Here is a 25,235-nt window from a genome sequence, read left to right on the forward strand (position 1 = left end):
GAGTACACTGGGGGGAAAAAAATCAAACACAAGAGAAGGCAGTAATAGAGGAATCCGAGGGGTGGGGGAGGGGGGAGAAAGGGCCTATAGGAAAACATAACAAAATGGCAAAAGTCTTTATATGGAAACAAATTAAACCCTTCAATTAAAAGGCACAGGTTGGGAGCACCTGGGTGGCTCAGTCAGTTGGGCATCTGAGTTTGGATCAGGTTATGATCTCACGGTTTGTGAGTTCAAGTCCCATGTTGGGCTCTGTGCTGACAGCTCAGAGCCTGGAGCCTACTTCAGAAATAAAAATATTTATTTCTGTCTCAAAAAATAAATAAATGTTAAAAAAAATTAAAAAAAAAAAGGTAGAGGTTGGCAGCATAGGCTAAAAAAAAAAACAAACCCCATGATCCAACTATATGCTATCTACAGAAGACTCACTTTAGATCCAAAAACACAAAGAGATTAAAGGTGAAAAGATAGAAAAATATATTCCATGCAAACAGGAACCAAAAAAGAGCTGGGGTGGCTAGAGCATCAGACAAAATAGACTTGAAATCATTAGAACACTGTTGTAAGAGACAAAGCAGGACATTATATTCTAATAAAAGGGTCAATCCAACTGTTATCAACAGCCCACAAATTTATCTTCAAACCTCCCTGTGCTTATGAATCCGGGCAAAGTACATTCAGTCCCTACTCGGGATCCACCAGGGAGCCGGAAATTGTATCATATTGAAGCATGGCAGCCCTCCCTGAGGTCCTTAAAAGAGTGTCATATGCACCACACATCTCTGGGTTCTTGCAAGCACCAGCTGGCTTTGCAACCTGGGCCTATCCCCGCACCCCCCCTCCGGAGACTTCAGTCCCCCATCTGTGTGCGAGGGGCTACTGCAACAGCCTCAGCACCTTCCCTGGTGCCGCCCCCCACCCCATCCACCATCAGAGGCAGGACAAAAGCCTCCCCCCTCCCCAGGTTCCCCACCACCCCCACTCCACCCCAGGACTCCTGCTGTTACAGTTCCCCTCAAAGGTGCCCTTGCCATGTTTCAAGCCACCTCCCACTGCCGTCTGGTAACTGCTCCAGGACAGGGAGCAATTTATCTCTGCATCCTTTGTGCCCAGCCTGGTACAGAGAATGGGCTCAGTGCCACGTTGCTGGGTGGGTGTGTGAGAACGCGGCCGGAGGGGAGGCAGTTTCTGATATGCCAGGAATCTCCAGGCACCCCCACCCAATCCACACGACGGGTCTGCCCAGACCTCCTCAGGGTCCCTAGGAAAGAGCCTGTGTTCTGCAAACGCCACCCCACAGGGCAGTCTGAACTCTCCTTCCCCAAGTCCTGTGCCTGTTCCTTGTATCATACACCCTGCACAGCAGCCCCCTCTCAGGGTCTCCTCTCCTACCTGCCACCCTCTCACTTTGGTGGCTCCCTCCCTTGTCCTGACGTGTCCCAGCTTATATCTAAATGGCCCTCTCTGGGCTTCAGTTTCTTCACCTGTGACATGGACAGGACAATCCCTACCCTCATCGCCTTATGCCAATAAAAGGAGATCACATATAGAGACTGCCCGGCACGGACTGGGACCAGTGTGGATGCTACTTTTGAAGAATTTTAACCCTCAATAAATAAATGTTTTCATGAGTAAAGAAATTTGGATTCTTCTCCCATGTTTATACAGAGGTTTCCTCTACCTGGGACCCTATGGGGTCTCAGAACGGCTGGGATGATGGAGGAAGAGAGGGAGGAACAAATCTCGGTCACCGATCTTTCCCACATGGGGAAAGATCCATCATGTCCTTCAAGGTCTCCTGAGATTTTTGTACCAAATAAAGTGAGAGAGAGAGACAGAGAGAGAGAGAGAGAGAGAGAGAGAGAGAGAGAGAGAGAGAGAGAGAGAGAGAGAAACAGGGAATTCTCATGCACAGGAACACTACCAACATGATCTCATTGGTTGTCATCATGGCAGCTAACCATCCCTGAGCGCGCTTCCGTCAGACTAAGCATTGTATATGCACCGGGACATTTCATTCTCAAGCTTTCCTCTGAGGTGGGCATCACTGTCTGCCTAGCTCCTCAGGCCAAGTGAGGGTGTCCTAACAGTCATTCCTTCTTTTTTTTTTTTTTTAACATTTATTTATTTTTGAGACACAGAGAGACAGAGCATGAACGGGGGAGGGTCAGAGAGAGAGAGACACAGAATCTGAAACAGGCTCCAGGCTCTGAGCTGTCAGCACAGAGCCCGACGCGGGGCTCGAACTCACAGACCATGAGATCATGACCTGAGCCGAAGTCGGACGCTTAACCGACTGCGCCACCCAGGCGCCCCAGTTTGTTCTCAGTTTTTAAGAGTCTCTTATGCTTTGGCTCTCTCCCGCTCTAACCTCTCTTTTTTTTTTCCCCTTCCCCCTCCCCCATGGGTTCCTGTTAAGTTTCTCAGGATCCACATAAGAGTGAAACCATATGGTATCTGTCCTTCTCTGTATGGCTTATTTCACTTAGCATCACACTCTCCAGTTCCATCTACGTTGCTACAAAGGGCCATATTTCATTCTTTCTCATTGCCAAGTAGTACTCCATTGTATATATAAACCACAATTTCTTTATCCATTCATCAGTTGATGGACATTTAGGCTCTTTTCATAATTTGGCTATTGTTGAAAGTGCTGCTATAAACATTGGGGTACAAGTGCCCCTATGCATCAGTACTCCTGTATCCCTTGGGTAAATTCCTAGCAGTGCTACTGCTGGAAGACCATCTATTCGGATTCTCCCTGCTGGAAACCAGAAACCTGACTACTCTTACACACACACACACACACACACACACACACACACACACACGGCTGCAGGACAAAGCTGCCCGCTGGACTCTGACGGGCCTGGAGGATGTGGAGCTGCTGGCCAAGCCCCCGAGGCACAAACTCCCACCAGCCCTAGGGCTTGGTGCCAGACCGACCTGGCTCAGGGCCCACATTCCTGGCTGTGGAGACCAGGAGCTCATTAGAGCCTCAGGCTGATCACGGGGAAGGGCTGAGGGTCAGGGACCATTGTGGCCCTGGGAAGGAAAGGGGGCTGGAGGACTCAGCCGGGCACAGCACCTCTGTTTCTCTCCATATTACCCCCGGGAGCTCCGGCTCCCACCAGGTCATCCCCCACTCACTGCTCCCCAGTCAGGTTCAAGACCCTTCCTGGTCTGGCTTCACAGACTGACCAACTTCCTATTCCCCGTCCCCAAAGGCTTTCCCACATTTGGGCCTTTGCACATGCCTAGGAACTCGGAGATGTACGTAAATAAGTAATCTCTATCCAGTAGGGTGAGTGTAGTGAGAAAGGGAAGCCCCAGCAGACACATCAGAGGGAGCAGTTCTAGACTGGGCCTGCGAGAGTCAGGGAGTTTCACAGCTGGGTTTTGAAGCATAGATAGGAGGTTTCTAAGAGAAAGTATTGGGGAGGGTGCCCTACCATTAACGATATGGATGGGAGAATATGGGATGGGGGAGGATGAGTCACCCAACAGCGTTCTTCCTGGCGTAGAAAGATGAAGGTCAATGGGGGTGCCGGGAACACTCACCTGCTGAAGAATCACCATGTCCTTTGTCAGATGCTCTTGCTTCCTGCCTGGCCAGATACAGTTCTGCAGAGGGAGAGACCATGTGAAGTGTCTGAGAAAGCCAGCCCTGGCAGCCTTGAGCCTGGCTGGGGTCACCTGGGCTCTTCCCAGAGCCTCAGCTACTCCTCCCCCTGGGGAACACTCCCTCCCTGGCTTCTCTCCCTCTGGCCACAGCCCAGCCTGCGTGACCTGAGCCTCAGCCACTGTCACCAGCTCCACTGCCCAGAGCAGCTGAGCTCTTCTCTTGGTTACAGTCATTCAGAGATTTCTAAAGGGCTCCTAGGAGCCCCCTCCCCTGGACATATGGGCAAAGGGACTCAGAGAGGGACCAAGACTTGCCAAAGTCACACAGCAGGGCAGGGGAAGTTCAGGAATAGGACTTGATTTCCAGCCTCCCAGCTGAGGGCTGCCCGAGCAGTTTGGGTGATGGGAGCAGCCTGGCCCGAGGGGAGGGTCACCGGCTAAGTGTTACGTGCTCATGCATGCCCTGCTTTAAGGATGGGGGCTCTAAGCCCCCCAGGCTGGCTTTTAAGACCCAGCACCATGTGGCTCCTGATGTTTTAGTCTTGCCTCTCACTGCTTTCTTCCTTCCCTGTCCCTGCACCTAGGCCATCCTCAGCACCCACAACTCCTGAAATACACCAACCCTTTTCATACCTCCTGGCCTTTGCATACACTGACCCCTCTGCCTGGAATTCCGACTAGTAAATTCCCACCTACACTTCATGGCTCAGTTCAGACAGTACCTCCTCCAGGAAGCCTTCGCTGACCACCCCCAGGCTGCCAAGAGCCCTGATGTTCCTGTCTATCCAGCCCTGACTATATGCATTATGTTATCAGGTCTGGGTCTGTCCCCACCTCTCTCCCCGCAAAGTCGGGGGTTGATCCAGGGCTGGGGGTGGGCTCAGCCACTGCCTCACACAGCACAAGGCCAGGGCCATGCCCAGGAAGGAACGGTGGGACCAAGCGTGGTGATCCGCGGCAGCCCCAGCCACAGGCCCCGTGTGAGGCCACTCTGGCCCCCAACCTGCCCCCCAGGGCGAGCATCAATTTTTCACAAGGCCCATTCAGAGGCGCTGGGGCATTTGATCCTCTGCCCAGGACACTGCCTGACACCTGAGCCCTGACCCCTGCCCCAGAGCTCTGGAACACAGCAGGCGCATGGTCCTTCTGGAGACCTGCACCCAGCCCGGCTGGCAGGGAAGGCGATTCAACAAGGGCCGGCAGGCAGCTGCCATGGGGAGCCGCATCTGTAGAGGCTGCCTAGCCTCGCCCTGGCCTCCTGCACCAGTGTGAGCCTCGGGAGCTGGGGAGGGCCAGGGCCTTCAGGGCTCTGGAAGGTGGACGGGTGGCAAGAACATGGAATTTAATGGCCACACCTAAGAAAAAAAAGCTACAGGATCAACTTTTCCTAAAAAGAAGAACTAATCCAGGTTTAAGTTGACTGCTTTTTGACTTGACAAGAGGGAAAACAAAACTGTAGTTACAGTTTATGCCCGTGCCTGACTTTACCTTGTTCCCACAACAACCCTGGGTGGTAGGGCTTCCTATTCCCCTTTCACAGATGGGAAGCTTGAGGCACAGAGGAAGGAAGTCACTTACTCAAAGAGAGAAAAAGAGGGGCACCTGAGTAGCTCAGCTGGTTAAGGGTCCGACTCGTGATTTTGGCTCAGGTCCTGATCTCACGGTTGTGAGATTCAACCCGGCGTTGGGCTCACAATGAGCATGGAGCCTGCTTGGGATTCTCTCTCTCCCTCTCTCTGCCCTTCACCTGCTTGCACACTTGTTCTCACTCTCTCAAATTAAAAAAACAAAAAAAAGTGAAGGAAAGGAAAGGAAAGGAAAGGAGGAAGAAAGAAAGAAAGAAAGAAAGAAAGATAAAGGAAGTATTAGAGGCCAAAAGAGACTCTCTCTCTCTTTGCCACTCCGGTAATTTGCCCTGGTGCCCCGGCCCTGGTCACAGACAATTCACTGGATGCCATGCCCCTTGATTCTTCCTTTCTCCAGGCTACGAGCCTCCATCTGTCCAGGCTCAGGACAGTTTCATTCAGTGGCTACTGTGGCTGGAATCCCAAAGGTGGCAGGAGGCCAGACCAGGAGTGAATGCCTATGGGGGCAGGTGTTCCAGGCTGGCCCAAGCCCGGGATCCCCCTTCTCCCAGTGCCCAGGACAGTGGGTATAGCCCATGCTTACCGGGGTCCCAGCTCCCCACTCTCAGCTGCTCACCGGACCGCACACAGCTGCCACCTGCACGAAGAGCTCAAGAGCTGGGGTCACGAGTCTGGGACAATATGCAGACACACGTCCCCTCTGCCTCTGTCTTGTTCCGAGGCCAGTCACTCCGTGGGTGGGCGGCGGAGGGGGGGGGGGGTGTCTCTCTGGATGTGTCAGGTTTTCGCCGTGTGACTGTCTTGTCTGCCTCTCAGCCTCTCCCTTCCTTTCCTGGCCAGGACGGCTGTCCAGCGGCACTGCTGCCCTCCCCACGCCCTGCTCCGGAACCTTCCCTCAGGAGGCGGAGTCGGAGAGGCCTCCGAGACCTGGGTGCCGTGACATCAGCGTAGGAGGCAGGCTGTACTGCCCAGTGGGGAGCCGGGGGCCCTGGACTCCCTCCGCTGTGCTGCTGAGCCGTACGAGACTCAGGCAAAAACCACCCAGCCCAGCTTCAGCTGCCTGCTCTTATATGCGGTAACACCACCTGCTCCCAGCACGTGGGCAGAAAACCTCTTAATCCTGACCTGGTCACTGATTTGCTGAGTCTTGGCACCTGCCTGCCCTCCACCAAGCTGTTTTCTTCTCTGTAAATGGCTGTTTGACAGTCTTGAGAGGAAGGGACCTGGCAGGGCAGGGCAGGGCCCCGGCAGGAGGTCGCAAGCCCCATGTTCTGGCCCTTTCTCCCCAGTCCCCATACACACACAACCCCAGATCCACTTCCCAAGGGCTCCCCTCAGATGCAACCCCTGAAGCTCTTCACTTCAACACTGTCCTCACAGCCTGTTCTGGGGGTGGGCAGGTCTTGTCCATAATCACCCAGGAAACTTTCTTTCAAATCAACTGACTTGGAGAAGCCCTGTCTATTCCAGGGACGCACTGAAGTAAAATAATGTGACTTACAAGTGGGGGCTGGACATGAACAGGAGGAGCACACAAAATGTTACGAGCACTGGCAAAGGGTAACATCGACGACTCCTTGCTGAGACCTGGCAGGTGCTTGTCACCATCCTTTGCCTCCTGCCACGTGGCAGCTGCCCCATCAGTGCACGCCTCTCTGGAGGGAACTTCGGCTTCGGCAGAGGGAGGCACTCCTTGAGATCCCCATCCTCTATAACTGAGGTGTGTCGGAGGTGTGTCCGCAACTGGGGCGGGAGGCCCGAGTGCGCCACCTGCTGGGCACGGGCACCGCTGCCCTCCAGAGCGCCCCCGTCTGGAGCAGTGAGGGAAGGCAGCACCAGGATTCTGACTCCGTCTTCCTGACCCTTACAGGTAGCCGGCTGCTAGAGGCTTGGCCAGGGGGCCCCAGCAGGAGCTGCTACAGGTCGCCGCCCCCACTTCCGGGGGAGCACCTGCCATTGACACTTGCTACCCACCACTCCCCCAGTCAGCTCTCTTGCGGAGCCTCCCAGGCTGTCAGCCTGCAGATGGGAAAACTGAGCCCCCCCAGAGGAACACTGAGGCAGAATGCAGGCCTGATCTGCAAGGACGGGCCCAGCGTGGTACGGAGTGGAGAGGTCCGCAGTGATCTCCAGTTGACGTAACAGCAACAGTGTACTCAGCACCCACTATCATCTAGTCTGCTAAGCGGGGCTCAGAATTCACAATGTCCTTTGCTCGCAGTCCTGTCGAGAAGCCTACAAATTGGCCTTAATTCATCTTCCCTCACTCCCCACTCCACCCCAGTCATCACTGAGCTCTGTCCACTATCTCTCCCCAGCCCCTAACCCCGACTGGAGCTGCCAGCATCTTCCTCTCAACAGCCTCCCACATCCACCTGTGCCCCACAAACCCAGATCCTCTTCCTGTGGCTGTCTCCTTCCCTCCATTTCCCACTTGCATCGGGGCCTCGACCTGCCCTCCCGGGTAGGCTGGAAGCTCCCAGAACTCCCACTGCCTTACCAGTCACTCGCTGGGTGGCATTTGTTAGGACTGGAGTGTTCCCATTGGCCTTCCCCACTAGTTTGTAGACTGCCCAATGGATGGGATTGTGGCTGCTTCCCTGCATCCCCAGTGCCCGGGACAGGGCTTGGGATGAGGCCAGCTGAAGCAATGATGGAATGATCCCAATGACCTCTGCCCACAGATGCACCGGGCAGGCAGTGGGGCCCAGCCTCAGCTGTTAACTCTCAAGTCCTCCCTCACGAGCCTCTTGACCAGAGGGCAGTCACCTACCTAAGCCTGGGAATATTCCCTCCATTGTCCCTCACCCCCAGAGGGACAGACAGATACAAGAGTCTTTCTGGGACTGTAGTAATGTTTATTCTGAGAACAGAACAGGCATCCACTCCTGACCCCACGGTAGGCCCTGAGGGGAGTAAAGCCCACATCCGGGTGGTATGGACCAGAGGCCCTGCCCAGATGCAAATGGGGACTCCGTGGGCCCCACGGGCTGAAGGGTGTATCAGGTGAGCAGAGCAATTGCTCTCCCCACCCACCCTCCAGTCCCAGCCCGGAAGAACTCTATCCTCACCCGCCCAGCGATCAGGGAGGGACATTTGCACAGCCAGGAGCCAGCCTGGCCCACTCAGAGGGGCAGGAAGCAAGGAGAGGGCTGCCAAACCCGTTTTGGGGGGGAAGAGGCAGTGCCCAATCCTCAGACTGAAGCCCACATAGGCCCGCCAATTGATCCTGGTCCGCCCCCTAGCCCAAGGGGGCATGGCTGAGCAAAGACCCATGTTTCCGCCCCAGAAGCCCCAGGCTGGCCCTCACGTCTCCACCCCAACTTGGGAGCCTTCACTTGAAAAAGACACTGGGAAGTGATTACATGAGTGGATATAGTGTGCACGCATACAGAGATACACAAAGGGTACGGTTTTGCCCTTATTCAGCACTTGTTAGCGAGAGCGCTGACGAACAAGAACCATTAGCCCCACTTTGCAGAAGGGAAATCGAGGCACAGGAGGTTTCAGTGACTTGCTCCTGGTCATGTGGTCATGTCCCAGCCCCAGGCCCAGGTTCTCGAGGGCAAGTCCCAGCTTTTCGAGAAGGAATCCTCTTGTCCCCCTTGTTCAGTTCCTGGCCCCTCGTGCGGCCCGGGGACCAGGGCACAGGAGGAGAGCTGGCCACAGAGTGAGGAGGCAAAGTCAAGAAGCCAGCACCTCCAGCCAGGACACCGCCGCAAACAGCCAGATCTGGAGCCAAACATTCGGGTGCCCAAAAGGAATTCCCAGCAAGGCCACAGGAATTCTTGTTCTTGAACCACCTGGGCTTTTTCATTTACGGTGCCCAGTCTGGAGCCAGGGAAGGGCACAGAAGGGACCCGAAACAGGTCATGGCGCCAACGCTCACCAAGAACACGGGTGGTGCCGGCTTGCGATACGTCCAAGTAAAAAAATACCCTCTTAGTCACCCACCTGCAGGCCTCCTCTGAGAAGATGTGACTTCCCCTCCCCCCCTCCCCCAGCAGAATGAAAATAAAATCAGGGGAACCACAGGAATTGGGAGTTTAAGATGAAAAAAGGGGTTCAGGCTTTCAGTTTTCCTTTAAAAACCCCTGGTTAAGATTGATTAACACTAAAGAATATAAAACATTGAGGACTAAAGGAACGTTTTGGTCCAGGCAGCAAGAGGAGGGCTGCATTTTGCAGGGAATGTTGGAAGAGGGGCCTCTGGTCAGGTGACGGATTTACCGGTCTCCTGCCAAGCCCAAGAAGTGATCTGAGCCCAGTGGGCCTGAGACTGCCACCCCAGGCCTCCTCCCAGGAAAAGCCCAGGTCTTGTAGCAGAGGGGGGCGTGAAAGCATGTGCCTCCCCTCAGGTCCCCATGCCCGCCACACCCTCCTGGCCGACCAAAGGGGGGTGTCCTCCTGACATGAAGGCAGTGGAGGCAGGAAGATGCCACCATCCCACTAGGGGCCTTCGCCCAGAGGCTAGGCGTGAAATCGGAACCTGGGGTGAGGCCGCAGCCGTGTTCTGGGCGTCGACCTCTGAGAGGACCCGGGCAGGGGTGAGGCCCCGGGTGGATGCCAGGTCTCCCAGAGCTGCAGGGAGAGCCCCAGCTCCAGCGGGCGTCTCATGGGCATCATTTATTCATTTGGCAAATCTCTGTTGAATAAATAAGTGAATGGGCAAGTGGGCAGGAGTAGAGAATGAATGACTGTCACTTGCACATTTTCCTAATTCCAGCCTAAGCAGAAACCCGGCAACAGCCAAGAGTCCTTTCAAGGTGGCTAGAAAACCAGGTGTAGGTGACAGAGAAAGCAAAGTCTGGGACACGGGGGCGGGTCCGGGACACAAGGGGCAAGAGTGGGGCCTGGGGACGTGAAAGGTCCTGTGTAAACAAGTGACAGGTTGGCACTCCGTCGGCAGACAGCAGGGCCTTGAGAAAACGTTTTTCAACGGATAGAGTCCCTTAGCAGTGGTGACAGCTGGGGTCGGAAGAGCTACTGTAAATCTCAGGCAGGAAGACTCCTCCGTGAGAAGGGAATGCTTCGGGGTCCTTGGGACACTGAGGCCCCGAGAGGGGCAGAGGCCTCCCAAGGTCACACAGCAAGTCAGCGGAAAAGCTGGGAAAAGGCCCCCAGTGTCCTGGCTCCCAGGCTAGTCCCTGGCCTGGCTGGGGACATGCAGATGGCGGTAAAACTGTGGAGGCCAGGCAGAGGGACAGGGGTCAGACGGCCGTGAGGGACGTGCTACTGAAGACACATACAGCAACCGTGCCTGGCAGGTCGCTGGGCTGCCGGCTGCTGCGGTCCTGGAGGTGGAGGGTGTGCAGGGCCTGGAGGTCATCCGGGTCGGCCTTCAGGTGCACCTGGCCCAGGAATTCGTCCTTCAGGACTCGGTGGTTCCAGATCTGGGAGGAGACAAGGTTTGGGCGGGGGGGGGGGGCATCTTTAAGAGCAGGAGTATAGGTCTGTGGGGGTGCTGGTGGCAGGGCCCTGAACCCCTTTCTTGCAGTGCAAGCCTTGGCTAAGAGGAGCCCTGCACTGCCTCTGCCTGACTGTGAACCCTGGGCAAGGCCGTCCCCTTCCGGAGCCTCAGGCTTCCTCCCATCTGTCAAACTCCCTTCCATATACAGTCTAGTCTGTTACTATTAGTTCTGCCACTGACCTTAGGTGACCTTGGACAAGTGATTTCCCCACGTTTAATACGAGGGTTGGATCAACGGTCCCTAAGAGTCCTTTCAGCCCCAACAGCTATGGATCTGTGATTTGATCCAGTGGGGCCCAGTGTTAGGAAAACTTGGAAATCCTACAGTGGCTTCCCCAGAGTACCTGGGCATTTGTTTACTGATGGTTTCCACACCCCCCCGGGGAGGCCCCAGCCTGTGCCGGGAGGACAGAGGACTTCCCACTAATGAGCCCAAAATCAACATCCACGGGCCACCTTGGCCTGAGAAGGGAAGGAAGCCCAAGTCCAGGACCCTGGCTTTCTGGCCCCTTGCTCTGGGGAAACAGCCACCCCCACTATATGCCACCTTGGTGCAACCTCTCCAGGTGGACCCACTTCCAGTGGGATTTAAGGAACAACTCCCAAGCCATGGGGGCAAAGCTGGCAGAGATGACCACTGCCCCCAGCCAGGAGACTAACCCTACTGTGTCTCAAAATCACACCATCTAATACAAGTCACCCCACAGGGGGCACTCTGGGGCACGAGGAAGGGCCGGCAAGAGAATTCCCAAGGCCATGCATACCATGTCAGGGACAGAGTGGGAACCAGAATTTAGTGTTCCTGGGTCCCCAAGAAAAGCTCTGCCACCCTGGGCCCAGCCCCCATGAGTGGGAAAACATCAGGCAGGGGGTCCAGGGGAGACCCTCAGGATGGTGGGGCTCACCTGGACTGTGATGGGCTGGCCTGGCTTCTTGCGGTAGAAGATGCCTTTCACGTTGTACTCGGGTGTGGAGGTACCTTTCTGCACCGCCGAGCGGACTTTGTCCCCTTCACACTTAATGATCACATAAGAGTTGGCCCCTAGAGAAATTGAGTGGGCCACGGGGTGATGATGGGGCCTGGGGCAGGACCCAGTGGGACAGAAGTCTGGGAGGTGATTCCCCTTCCCAAAGCAGAGGACGGAGTTCATATATTCAGAAGGGACAGCACAGCCTGACTCCCTTCCTAACTTCCAGAGACAGGAGGGGGCAGACTGGTCATCTCTGGCCTCCATGCTGTTCCCCCTGCCCAGAGCACTTTTCTTCCCTATCCCGCCTTATCGGGCTTCATATCTTAATGCTGCCTCAGCCTGGAGAAAGGCCACCTCCTCCAGGGAGCCTTCTGTAAGCCCTGCCTCCCAGCTGTCTGTCCCTGTGTCGGACTGCCCCACCCCACGGGAAGCTGCCCCAAAGCAGGCAGCAGAGCCCGGTCCTCTCTACGCACCCAGTTTCATTCCAAGGCTGGGTCCCGAGTGGATGTTAGGAAAGGTCTGCTCATTCAGTGAGAGCAAGAGAGCTCGGGAGGCTGGGTGTCTGTTGCTGAGCAGTGGGGAGGGGGCATGGGCCATCTCCTTGGGGAGGTGGGTCCCAGAGCTTTCCCCAGGCGAGCTCACCCGTCGAGGAGTCCTTGAGACCGGTAGCCCCTAGGATGTGCACCTGGGTCACCTGCTGTGGGTAGCCGCACAAGGAGCTCCAGCAGGAGCGGGGAGGCTCATCTAGGCGCAGCTCCCTGGTACAGGGCAGAGGAGGAGAGGGGTGAGGTGGTGGAGGGGGCCAGGGAGATAGAAGGTGAGGGGGTTCGAGAAGAGGGCAGGGGAGGGGAGCAGTATGTAGTCCAGACGTTGCTCATCCTGGGCAAACCGCCACGGGCATCCTGCTGCTCTCTCTCTACTGCAGGGAGCCCCGTCCTCCCGGAGAGAAAAAGCAACTTACTGAGCACCCACTGTGTGCCAAGCCCCCTGCTGGGATGTTACAGGTATTATTTGTAATCTTCCCAAAGCCCTGGGTGATCACGCCCATTTTATAGATTACGAAGCGCGCCGGGCTCAACGGGAGAAGGGATTTGCCCCACAGCTGGACAGAGGTGGAGCCTGGGCCGGCAGGACCCAGGTCCCCAGAGCCCACCACACGTGCTGCCTCCCAGGTCTGCACTGTGTGCAAGGAGCACTGAATCGGGGCTGTCCGAGGAGGACAGTGTGGGGGCTCACAGGGCCTGCACCCCAGCAGGGAGGGGATGGCTCTAGCAGTCCGCCTCGGCCGACTCGACCACTGGGGTCGTGACCTTGGAAACCACGCCCACCCCAAACCTCGATCCCCAATTCTGATCTGTAAAATGGAAAGGTCAGGCCCCCGCTTGGGGTCCAGGACAAGCAAATGAAGAGAGCAAAAGCTTTGTAAACTGTGAAGTGCTATGCACATATGAAATACTGCCCCTTTATGTGGCCGAGAGAGGCTGGGACAGAGGAGCAGGGGAAGGAGGGGAAGGACGTGGGTGCTCACGTCAGCCCAGGGAGGCTGGAGGTCTGGGCTCCACGCCTCGGGCAGACCCTCAACGTCTCCGCAGATTCCGGGTCAGCCTGCTATGGAATCCGGCCCTTCCAGCCCCGGCCCTGAGCCAGCCCCCTACGCACCGGCAGTTGGAGGGCACGTCAGTGAAGACCCGGAGGAGGAACTCGCCAGTGTGGCCTGGCTCGAAGGTGGTGGGGATGATGACATAGCGGCCCTCGGGCTGGTCCGTCCGCAGGAAGACGCTGCGCGAGTTGATGTAGATGGAGCTGGCGGCCCTGTGCTGCAGACCGTGCATGCGGTACTCACGGTTCTCCTCCACCTGCGGGGAGCGGGGAGGCTGGTCCGCACGGAGCCCCCGGTCCCCCCACCTCCGTCGCACATCGCGCCCTTGCTGCCGTGAGAAGAGCGACCTGATCCATTTACATGAAATGCCCAGAAAAGGCAAGTTTACAGAGACAGCAGTAGACGAGTGCTTGCCTAAGGCTCGGGGGTGGACGGTGGCAGGGAGCCGGACGGCACTGCGCGGTGCCGGCTAAACGGTGTGAGCTTCCCTTCTGGGGTGATGAAAACGTTCTAGAATCGACTGGTGACAGCCGCACAACCCTACAAACGTGCTAAAGGTCACCGCACACTTTAAATGAGTGAACTGCATAGTATGTGAGTTATATCTCAGTAAAGCCGTTAGGAGGAGGGGGGCAACGGGCAGCCCCCTGGTAACAGCGACCGTGTCACTATCTGCCCACAACACAGCACGTGGCCAGGAGATGACATCACCAGCTGCCAGGACATGCCAGACAACTCCTGGAACGAGTGGCATGATAAGCTACAGCCATGTCACTTTAGGTCACGACATGTCAAAGTCACAACACCTCAGCACGCAATGGATGTACCAACCCAAGGACACGAACAAAGTGTCATGATGGGACTGAGCGCCTCAAATGCAGGGGCTCAACTCCGACCACGTGCCCAGCACGTCCACGTGATTTCCCGAGGTTCTCGGTGTCTGGCAGGCCCGTGGCATCCCGCTATGCCAAGTGCCATCACATACCAGGTGTCACAACACGAGGAGGGCCTCGGGTCCCAGGCCAGGGGGAGTGGCCAGCGGCAAGCCCACCTGGCTCTGCCCAAGATCCTTCCTCCCAGGGCCCAGCAAGGCCTCCACCTCAGGGGGACCCAGAGGCCTGAGGGAGGGGCCTTCCAGGGCCTGGCCCTGACCACCTTCCCATCCACCAAATAGCCAGTGGGTCTGTGGCAGGAGGAAATCAGGCTGAGGGCTCCCATGGCCACTGACCCCAGGCAGGCTGGGCCTCTGTGGGTGTTCCAAATAGGGCTCACGCCACAGCATGCCCATGGCATCGGCCATTGTGGCCAGAATGGCAGGGATGATGTCAGTGGCCAGAGTATTCTAGAGTGTTCTCCCCCAGGCCAAGGTGGCCTAAAATCCAGCTCCCTCGCTCTCCTCACCCAGAGCAGGGGTCCCAGCTGGCCTCACCTTGTAGATGTCAAAGCCAATGGCCAGATTTTCACCCTTGCCATCCCGGCGGGTAGACTGTTTGGGCCGCTGCTGGATGCAGATCAGCACTTCATCTTCTGGCTTCTTGACATCAAAGATGTACTGCAGAGAAGGTCAGGTAAGAGAGACACGGCAGTGAGACCGGGCCGGAGACAGGCTTGTTGGCTCCTGGAAGCTGGGCCAGAGCCGGGCCTCAGTTTCACGTGTGAGTCCAGGTTGAGTCACAGCACCTCTCTGGGCCTCAGTCCCTCATCTGTGAGATGGGCCTACGCTGCCTGAGGGGCGGGGGGACTCTGTGAGATCACGGATGCTCAGCTCTGAGTCCACACGCAGTCGGTGCCAAACGAAAGGTAAACATTTGCCAGGGTCCTAACAAACGAGGCGCAGGGGAGAGGTCCTCCCTGAGGAAGAGCCAATCCGGCCAAGTTCCCCTGGAAGGGGAGCACCGTGTGTGTGGAAACAAGGGGTTCGAGCCTTCAGCTCAGCCTCCCTCTATATGTCCTTGTAATTCTGGACGAGCTTCCTCACCTTTACCATCTGCAGGTTGCCCAGGACCACCCGAACACACCCACCCAACCCCCACTATGCAGACAGGTGCACAGAGGCCCACGGGGGAACAGGGATATACCCAAGGTCATGCAGGAGCCCATGCAGGGCAGTGGCGACGGCCCCCGTGGCTGCCCAAGGGGCGGAGTAGGGGCCCCGAAAACACTCACTTGCGGGTTCTGAAAGAAGGTGTCCTTGTGATTGATGCAGCCCCCGCTGCGGTTCTTCCGGGGGTCCTCATGCCGCGTCCAGGCGCCACGCAGCCGGGCCTCCTCCCACGTCTTGTGGATGCTCAGGTAAGACGTATTGATCACACGGCACTTGATAATGTCGGTGAAGTATCGGCACACGTCCTCGAAGGTCATCCTGGGTGTGGCAGGGGGCGAGGCTGGGCAGGTCCCCCCGGCTGGCCACCCGCCTACTCACCCTGTGTGCTCTGAAGCACGACCCACACGGGAGTGAGTGTGGAGGTGGCGTCACTTGGCCCCTTCACATCTCTTCTGGCCTCAGTTTCCTGATTTGTAAAATGGGAATGAACCTAACAACAGCTGCCCACCTCACAGAGGTAGCGTGGGAATTAAGTAATGCAGTAAAAGCACGCAGTACAACTCCCGGCAGACGGGAGCCGGCAAAGACTAGCTGTGACAATCAGCAACGGTATTAAGCAAGGATGCTCCCATCTTCCCAGCCCAACCCCAACCCACGTGCCCCCCCTAGCTCCCCTCACCTCCCTGGCCTCCCTCAACTCCCTCTTCTCAAACCTAAGCGTACTCTCTTGACTGGGCTGGGTCTCTCTCCTTGCCCACCAAGGGCTCCCCTGACCCTGGGGCGCAGCTTAGGAGGCAGCCACTCCAAGAGGCCTCTCCTCTTCCCCAGCTGCTCTCGGCAGCTCTCGGCAATCAGGCTGCCAGCGTTACCCCTGCCCCGCGTATCCCCACCTGCCGGCATCCTGGCCTACTTGCTGAGGGCCCAGCCTGCGTGCTGGAGCAGCGCAGGGTCCCCGGAGGTTGGTACTGGGGACTGCGGAGATGAACGGGCCCATTACTGCCCAACTCATTTCACAGAGAAGCAAATAGGCGTGATTTGTCCTAGGCCACAGAGCAAGTTGATGGTGAGGCATCTGCCTCCCTCCATCTGGTGCTCCCTGCTACAGGAGCCCCCCCACCCCACCCCAGCCCTGGACGCCCGCGTGGGGCACGGACACACTCACCAGAACTCCCCGTCATCCTGCACGGTCACCCCCATCTTTTCCCGCTCACTCTTGCTCACTTTCTGCCACTCCTCTGAGCTGGGAGGGAAGAGAGAGGAGTGTAAGAGGAGGGACCCCACCAGGGCCACCCTGGCAAGGGAGAGGAGGCCCGAGGGACAGCCCAGAACCAGGCCTCCATCAGCATAGGTATAGTTGGGGGCACCCAGGGCCAGGCCCAGCCCGTCTCCAAAAAGCCTGTCTGGTAAGCGTGGGTTGCCACCATGCCAGGGGCTGGAGGTCTGAGAACAAGGCGGCAGGCTGGCGGGGGAAGGGCGGGATGACCCTCAAGGAAGGGGGCTCCTTCACCAGGGGCCTGGCTCCGGTCCTCACCTCACCAGGGCCATGAGCCAAACACAGAGCAGTCACCCCCATTCTCACCCCTGGTGGCCTCCCTCCCTGCTTTCCTTCCCACTCATCGCCAGACTGGGTTCTCTGTCCTCTACAGGAATCAGCTTATCCCTACTTCCAGGTCTCTTCCCTGCAGAATCCACCGCCTACCCACCCCCACACACGTGCCCACTGCAAAGTAAGTCTCCCAATGTCATCTTCCTCCCATATCCTTCAAGGCCCAGCCTGGGTGTCACCTCCTCTAGGAAACCCACCTTTGTCCTTGCCCAAGCTCTCATACTGGGGCCCACCCACCTGGGGTCTGCCCTGTGCCCGCACCCCCATCCCCGGGCCTCACGTGTCACTCCAGGGCCCGTTCCATTCCCGCTCGCCCCAGGGATTACGCAGGCGGATCATGTCCAGCTTCTCCGACTTGAAGAAGGCCAGCAGGCCGTGGCCCAGGCGCACCTTGCGCACATCAGTGATGGCATATGCATGTCCCTTCACCAGGCCACATGCCAGGCGGGCCTCCATGTCTGCTGCTGTCACTGCCTGCAGGAGGACACAGTTGCCCAGAGAGGCAGGGTCTGGTCAGGCTCCAGCTGGAGGGGCAGGGATGCTGTGTGCCTACACCACCCTCTATAGGACAGGGAAGGAATGGCAGCCCCACACAAAGGGAGGCGGGTGGGCTCCGTGTGCACAAAGCCCCCATGGGGCAGCTAAAGTGGGTGGCCCAGGAGTGCATTGGCGTTAACTGGCACAGGCTCAGTTGTGCAACTGTTAAAACATTAGCTTGAAATCAACATGGTGGGAGCATTTACGCCAAAGAAATCAGCAAACGCTACAAAGCAGGGCTTTTTCTTTTTCCAGAGAGCCAGACTACGGACCCACCACTGGTGCCTGCACTGAGCCCCAGCTCCCCCACCTGAAATAAAAGCAGTCGATGAAACAAGACAATCTCCTGAGGCACCTGGGCCTGTGCCAGGAGCAGAGTCTCCCTCCCTTCTTCCAGTCGCCTTGTAGCAACCCTGACTAAGGGACCCTCAGATGCACAGACACCTACTGCCCCAATTACAAGATGCCCGTAAAAGGCGGATGCTGGTCAAACAGCAAGGTATTTCATAGTGTAGGGGGTCAGGGCAAGGGACCTACAGCTCGTGCTGCCCAGCACCGGGGAGGGGGCTGCACACTCCAGCTGCTCCCCTCCACCCATGAGGTTGAACGTCCAGATTATGAGCTAGTCTGAGCAGGGGCTCTGCCTGGGACACCCCAGTAAGGGCTGATGATGGGGAGGGCTGCCTCTGTGTTCTCACCTTGATGGAGGCACTGATGAGGCCTCCTCGGCTGTGCACCTTCAACACACGCTCAAAGAGCTGGTTCCTCTTGGCCTCATCGTTGGCAAAGCCACCCTCAGTCAGGTCGATGGGCTCGGAAACGCCACCTGTGAAGTCCACCAGCGCATCCGCCGTGTTGCCTCCATCCAGGGCCTGGTAACAGCCCGCCAGCCTGGGGAGCAATGTGGAAAGAATTCCCCGCTCATGCTCCCCAACCTGTCTAAAACGCTCGCCTTACAGGGGAGATCTGGGGGACTCAGAGAGGTCAAGCAAGCTAAGGTCACACAGCAGGTCACGGCAGAGCCGACACTGAAATCCCCGTCTCTGGCTCCCAGGCCAGCGTTTGTCTCCCTGAACCACCCCGTTTTATCACGTAAATTCTCCTTAGCCCTAGAGGTCTGTCTCCAACACTTAACTGTCCAGAAACCGAGCAATTCTTCTCAAAAGTATTAAAAACTCATGTACCTTTTGAAACATCAATTATAAATAATTAACGTTATTTATAACAACGTAAAACTAGAAATCACCTAAATGTCTAACAACAGGGAATTGACTTTAAAAACTAATGCTGCTGTTAGGGACACCTGAGTGGCTCAGGTCATTGGGTGTCCAAAGTCAGCTCGGGTCATGATCTTACAATTCGTGAGTTCAAGCCCTCTCGTGAAGCTCTGTGCTGACAGCTCAGAGCCTGGGGCCTGCTTCGGATTCTGTGTCTCCCTCTCTCTCTGCTCCCCCGCTGCTCGCATGCTCTCTCTCTCTCTCTCTCTCTCTCTCTCTCTCTCTCAAAAATAAATAAACATTAAAAACAAAAAACAGAAAACTAATGCTGCTGTGGGTGCCTGGGTGGCTCAGTCAGTTAAGCATCCGACTTCAGCTCAGGTCATGATCTCATGAGTTCGAGCCCAGCATCAGGCTCTCTGCTGTCAGTGCAGAGCCAGTTTCTGTCCCCCCTTTCTCTATGCCTCTCCCCTACTTGTGCAAGCTCTCTCTCTCAAAAATAAATAAAACATTAAAAAAAAATAAAAACTAATGTTGCCTCTGTGCTCTGGGATATGAGGTAGCCATTGAATGAAGCGTTGTAAAGGAATTCCTACAGCAGGCAAAATATTATTACTAGCTTGTTACTTTTTTTTTTTAATTTTTTTTTTTCAACGTTTATTTATTTTTGCGACAGAGAGAGACAGAGCATGAACGGGGGAGGGGCAGAGAGAGAGGGAGACACAGAATCGGAAACAGGCTCCAGGCTCTGAGCCATCAGCCCAGAGCCCGATGCGGGGCTCGAACTCACGGACCGCGAGATCGTGACCTGGCTGAAGTCGGACGCTTAACCGACTGCGCCACCCAGGCGCCCCTAGCTTGTTACTTTTGAAAAAACAATACAGCTGGACTTCAATGATGTTTAAAATGTATGCAATAATTTATTTAAAAACATTAAGCATCAGGGTGTGCCTGGCTGGCTCAGGTGGAAGAGCATGTAACTCTTGATCTCGGGGTTGTGAGTTCAAGCCCCATGTTGGGTGTAGAGATTACTAAAAAAAAAAAAAAAAAATCACAAATAAAAATAAAAAATAAAAAACATTAAGCATCTACTATGTGCAACATCTCAGGTGCTAAGGGCCACAACTGTGGCTTCTTCTTTAAATGTTAGGGAAAGGGTTGGGGTCTTGAAGGCAGTGCTGAATGTGGATGTGAGCAGCTGAATGGGACATACAACAAAACAGATTACATAAATTGAAAATCCAGGCCCACAAAACAGCAACACAGGCTTTGGACGGTAACCTATAAACAAAAAGAGGCATCAAAGATATTAAAAGTTGCTGGTGGGGGCACCTGCATGGCTCAGTCGATTGAGCATCCAACTCTTGATTTCAGCTCAGGTCATGATCCCAGGGTCGTGGGATTGAGCCCTGTGTCGGGCTCCACACTGAGCATGGATCCTGCTTAAGATTCTCTCTTTCCCTCTCCCTCTACCCACCTCCCACTGGTTCTCGTTCTCTCTGTCTCATTCATAAATAAATAGATAGATAGATAGATAGATAGATAGATAGATAGATACGAGTTGCTATTGGGAGGGAGCGCGGAGGTGTGGAGAGGATGCAGGGAGCGCAGGGAGGGAGACAGGAGTGGGGGCAGGGCCTTGAGGGGAGGGCAGCAAAGTTTCCTGAAGGGGGAGGAGGCCTGGTTAACTCAGGTGGCCTCAAACAAGGAAAGGGAGCAGAGGGGCCCAAAAGAATATGCAGGAGTATACAGGTGACTTTTGTTACCTTCTGCCCGGATTTCCATACCTTCTATATTTTACCACAATAAAAAAAAATTAATAAAACTGCTACCTAAATACGAGCAAGCCTACTAAGTGGCTCTCACGGGTTGGGAGAGGGGTCTGCACCTAGGACCATGGAGACTCAGTGACCACCAGGGGGCGGGTTTTCCTTTCTTAGGACTGAAAATGGAATCTGTCAATGTGTTTCCTTGAGGGTTTTTTTTTTTTTAACTTTATTTATTTTGAGAGAGAGAAAGAGACAGAGAAAGTGCATGAGTGGGGAGGAGCAGAGAGAGAGAAGGAGACAGAGAACCCCAAGCAGGCTCCACTCGGTCAGTGCAGAGCCCAACATGGGACTCAATCTCACGAACTGTGAGATCAAGACCTGAGCCGAGATCAAGAATCAACACTCAACTGACTGAGCCACCCAGGCACCCCTTAAGTTTGTTTTTGATGTTGGGAGCTGTTGTTTTCCTTTTTCCTTTACACACACACACACACACACACACACACACGCACAGTCCAAGGAAACCAACCAATGGGCCTGGGAGGAGGAACCAGGGAAGGATTCTCAACAGGGCTGGTGGGCTGGTCTCTGACCCCAATGGCCCTCCTGCTCCAGGCCTGCAGGGGCCTGAGCAGGTCTCTCTGCCCCAAAGCCCTCCAAAGCTCAGCAAACCTCTGCTTGTGCCCTTGCTGGGGACCCAGGGCCTGGCACAGAACAGGAGGAGGGGTCAGTGGAGACAGAATGGATGGACAATCAGTCAGGAAGACGGATGAGTGGACGAAGGGGAGCCCAGCCGGCGGGGAGGGCCCACCCACCATGACCAGCCCTGGCTCTGAGATATCACATCCTCGGCAAGGCTGCCAGGGAGGGCTGGGAGGCTTGCATCTTTGGGGAAAAACCACCGACCCGAATGTGAGCCCTGGCTCTGCCCTCTCAGCTAGAACAAGGAGGAACCATTCCTCCCTTTGTGGGTTGGTTTTTGGGGACTGGACACCAGGTCCCAGACCTTCATCTGCCACAGAGTAGGCTCCGCTGGCCGTGCCCTGGGCTCCCCGGCTAGAGCAGCACCCAGGTGGAGCCCACGAGGCGAGCCGCCCCAGCCTGGCCACCCGCCCACCGGCCCTACCAGCACCTACTTGGCATAGGCCTTCTCCACCAGGGCGCACCAGAACTCGCTGCGGGAGTTGGAGTGGCAGTAGATGAGCTGGTTGTTGACCGTGGGCAGTCGATCATCAATGACCACGTCCACCCACTCCCCAAAGCGCCAGAAGTGAAAGTGGAAGATGCCCGCGTAGGCACTGGGTTTCTCAGGGTCCCACTCCTGCTCCTTCCAGTCTGGGATGACCTGGATGGGGAGGGGGACAGGACAGGAACGCAGTGACGGTCATATCCGGCTTCCTGAGGAAATGGGGGTCCATGCCTCGAGGGAGTCAAAATAGAAAGGAATACTGGGTTCAGGTCTCATCTCTGCCACGAACCAGTGTGGGACTTGGGCGAACCCTGCTCCTCTCTGGGCCTCAGCTTCCCTTTTCTACAGTGGTTGGAGGCTGTCACTCTGGGCTTCCCCTTCCCTTCCTCGGGGCTCCCTGTGCACCCTCCAGCGCTCAGAAATCTATTACACCAATTCCGGTTCCTATCTGGTGAAGGGTGCCGCCACCGCCCCGTCCAGCACCGGCCAGAAGCAGGCGGCCACATCGGCCTCCTCCCGTTCCCTCTTTCCAGCCAGTGAGGCCACTCGGAGCTCCTACATTCCGCTAAACTCCTTCTCCTCTCTGTCCCCAGCACCACGCTGGCCCAGCCCCCATCTCCTCGTCCCAAAACACTATAACCTGTGGCATCAACAACCACCTGTGCCCTCACCCTACACAGCAGCACAGTAATCTTTCTGATCACGTCGCCTTTCTAGGAGGTGAGCTCCAAACCCTTAATGTGCACTGCCCTACCCCCAGCTCCAAGGCTGGCTTTTCTAACCCCTTACCCCCCCCCCCCCGCCCCCGTTTTCTCCTGCTCCAGGCTCTTCCTCTGCTCGGAAACTTCGCACCTGCTCTTCCTTCTCTTCCTCACCCAGCTGATCTCACTTGCCCTTTAGGGTCCACCCCCTCCTCCAGGAAGCTCTCTTTGACTTTTCAGACTATAGGCCAGGACCCCTGTCGGTCCATTTCGTGGCCCCTGTCACTTCTCCTCAGAGACCATTACCACAATTATAATTAAGCAACTGTGTGACACTGAGTTCAATTCTGTTACTCGCACTGAAATGTTAGCTCTCTAAAAGCATGGGATGCATCAGGTTTTGTCACTGGTATATGCCCAGCACATACATGGTCCAGGACCTGGCCCAGACATAATACTTAATACACACGTGTTAACCGAGTGAAAAAGTTCATAGGCATTGAGTGGGTCTCTGACAATAGTATTTATGGAACATCTCGGACATGCCAGGTGCCATGCCCAGGACTGCCATGGCTTATCCCAGTTTAATCTGCAGGATAACCCTGTGCAGAGATTACTATCATCCATCCCTCCTTTACAGCTAAGAAAACTAAAGCTCAGAGAGGGCAAGTAACTTGGCCAGGGTCACCCAGCTAGAAAACACACATTCTCTGGAGTCAGGCAGACTGTGTTGGAAGCCAGGGTTCAGACCTGTGACCTGTGGACCGCTCTGCACTGGGTCTGTGCTGACACCGAGGACCCGGACACATCAGACTTGGTCCCTGCCCTCAGGAGGCTCTTAGTCTGGTGGGAGAGGCAAATGCTGAGGCTGACAGGGGGAGCATGGGGGAGCATGGACAGAAGGGAAAGGTGGGCCCGACCCTGCAGGGCCAGAAGCCACTTCCCAGCAGGTGTCTTGACAGCTGGCTACGGGCGTCCCCCAAGCAGACGCGGCACATCTGGGCAGCGGGAGGTGGGCACAGGAGGGAAAGCCTGTCACCCTCAAGCCAGGCTGACTTGCCGGCCCTGCCCAGCCTGGGACCAAGTGGGGCTGAACCCACTGCGACCAGAGGCAGCCCTTTCTGGAAGAAAACCACCCTCAGGCATGGGGGTGGGCACCCAGGCATCCAGGCTGAGGAGCCAGAGATGCCGCAGAAGGCCGTAAACCCCAAGGCCCAGACCAGATTCTTCTGCCAAAAGCCACTCCCCAGCCCCCACGCTCATTAAGAAGGCTTTTGTTTACAAACCTCTTACCATCAACAAGGATGTTGGCGAAGACAAACGGTCCCTTGCGAGACACCGGAGACCAAGAAAATGAAAATGCCAACCACAGTGAGAGGCGCACTGCCATCCACGGAGCCCGGCCCGGTGCCAGGCACACCTTTCTCTCTGTTGCCCCTGACCTTTATCGCTACCTTTTGAGGCAATACTATGGGAAGTTGCTGGCACAATGTTGCCCGTGGGCACTGGTGAGGGAGGCAGGACTCACACTCAGGGTTTCAGGGCCCTCTACAGTGTCTGCAACCCAGAAAAGGCTCTATCCTGGCTGCTCCATTTTCAGTCAATTCTGTGTCCTTTCTGAAACCTCCCAGGCCAGCCTCTGCCCCAGCCCCCCGGCGCTCTCTCCCACTTTGCGCTCAGGACAGAAAGCTGTATCAAAAACGGGGCACCTGCAGGATGGGTTATCATCCCCACTGCACAGACAGGAAGGCTGAGGAACGAGGAGCTGCCCGAGGGCACAGAGGGATAGGGAGTCCGAAGCTGAGCACACCGGCCTGGCCAGTGCACCCTCCTCCACTCCTCCCTGCTCTGAAAGCTCTGGACTGTGTGGGGCCCGGGGAGGGAGGAAGAGGAGCCCTCACAGGGCGCTGGGAGGTACTTCTGGGGATGCAGGGGGATCATTAGCCAAACCCAGGGCTTGGCTCTGGGCCCTCTGGGGCTCGGGAAGCAGCTAATGAGGCTCTAGGGCCTGCAGATCCTGAGTTAGGGATCCCTGTGGGCCTCAATTTCCCCTCCTACGTCATGGCCAATGGGCCCAGCATGGCCAGCTTCTTACCCCCACAACCCCTCTGCTGCCAGCAGGGTACTGAGTGAGAGGGAGGAGACTGTCCAGGAAGGTGTGCTCTCACGGGCACACAAACCCTCGCACACCACATCCAGTCATCCCAGGAATCGAGGAAGCAAGCAAAACCCTGGGGCCACATCAAAGGATTCAGGAACCAACCTAAAGAGGCTCCCACTGGCCAAAGAGGGGCCAATCTCAGCTTCGGTAAGGATGCTTACTGCAACGGATGAAAACACATCAAATATGTTCCAATCTATGAGACCACAGCGATACTTACAAATAATTAGTCACTACTGGAGAACAGCTGGGAAATAGACTCATTTTTTTTAACAACTGGAAAATTAAGGGCAAGAATCAGGATTTATCCCGCCTTTTCTATACAGACTGTACCACAGGGTAACCAACAGAGGAAGGGAGGTGTATATCTGGAGGTGAGTTGCAGCTACGAAATGAGGACGAAATTAGAATATTAGACTCCTATTTTACCACCGACAAATAATGGATTTAGCAATGGTCGTTGCTATAGGTGGCTTCTCCTATCGCAAAAAACAGAGACAACTAGATATCTCGGGCCCTGGGAGAGAAGCACACAATGTCTCCTATGAAGCAGTCATGCCAAAAAACTTGGACCTGACCCTTGTCGAGCCTCTAGGGGTCAGTCCTTTGCGGGAAATGTATGGCACAGAGAGCACGTTAAACACGGCCACAAAAACAAAGGCAGCAAAATCTAGATAGCTGGAAACTCGACAGGCCAGGTGGCTTCAGCAAAGAAATCTCAAGGAAAACAATAAAAGATGAAGGGAAACAAACCACTGGA

The 25,235-nt window shown here is 55.8% G+C and overlaps 2 protein-coding genes across 3 annotated transcripts in view; both read right to left on the minus strand.

Annotated features, from left to right (window-relative positions):
* Positions 1-6,253, minus strand: part of MYO7A (myosin VIIA) — an 84,431-nt gene extending 78,178 nt beyond the window's left edge. Inside the window, exons 1-2 of the mRNA XM_043580152.1 lie at positions 5,794-6,253; positions 3,562-3,624 (exon numbers count right to left, since the gene is read on the minus strand). Coding sequence (XP_043436087.1) covers positions 3,562-3,579 — 18 coding nt within the window. The 5' untranslated portion in view covers positions 3,580-3,624; positions 5,794-6,253. The remainder of the gene's footprint in view (positions 1-3,561; positions 3,625-5,793) is intronic.
* Positions 6,254-8,051: 1,798 nt separating this feature from the next.
* The window catches only part of CAPN5 (calpain 5), a 52,930-nt gene continuing 35,746 nt past the window's right edge, over positions 8,052-25,235 (minus strand). For both annotated transcript variants that reach the window (XM_043580153.1, XM_043580154.1), the window contains exons 4-13: positions 21,561-21,769; positions 18,137-18,329; positions 17,182-17,375; positions 16,458-16,535; positions 15,418-15,613; positions 14,681-14,803; positions 13,311-13,507; positions 12,294-12,409; positions 11,586-11,722; positions 8,052-10,603 (exon numbers count right to left, since the gene is read on the minus strand). In XM_043580153.1, coding sequence (XP_043436088.1) covers positions 10,421-10,603; positions 11,586-11,722; positions 12,294-12,409; positions 13,311-13,507; positions 14,681-14,803; positions 15,418-15,613; positions 16,458-16,535; positions 17,182-17,375; positions 18,137-18,329; positions 21,561-21,769 — 1,626 coding nt within the window. In that variant the 3' untranslated portion in view covers positions 8,052-10,420. The remainder of the gene's footprint in view (positions 10,604-11,585; positions 11,723-12,293; positions 12,410-13,310; positions 13,508-14,680; positions 14,804-15,417; positions 15,614-16,457; positions 16,536-17,181; positions 17,376-18,136; positions 18,330-21,560; positions 21,770-25,235) is intronic.

The sequence above is a fragment of the Prionailurus bengalensis genome, chromosome D1 (genome assembly GCF_016509475.1).
Source record: "Prionailurus bengalensis isolate Pbe53 chromosome D1, Fcat_Pben_1.1_paternal_pri, whole genome shotgun sequence".
NCBI classification, from domain to species: Eukaryota; Metazoa; Chordata; class Mammalia; order Carnivora; family Felidae; genus Prionailurus; species Prionailurus bengalensis.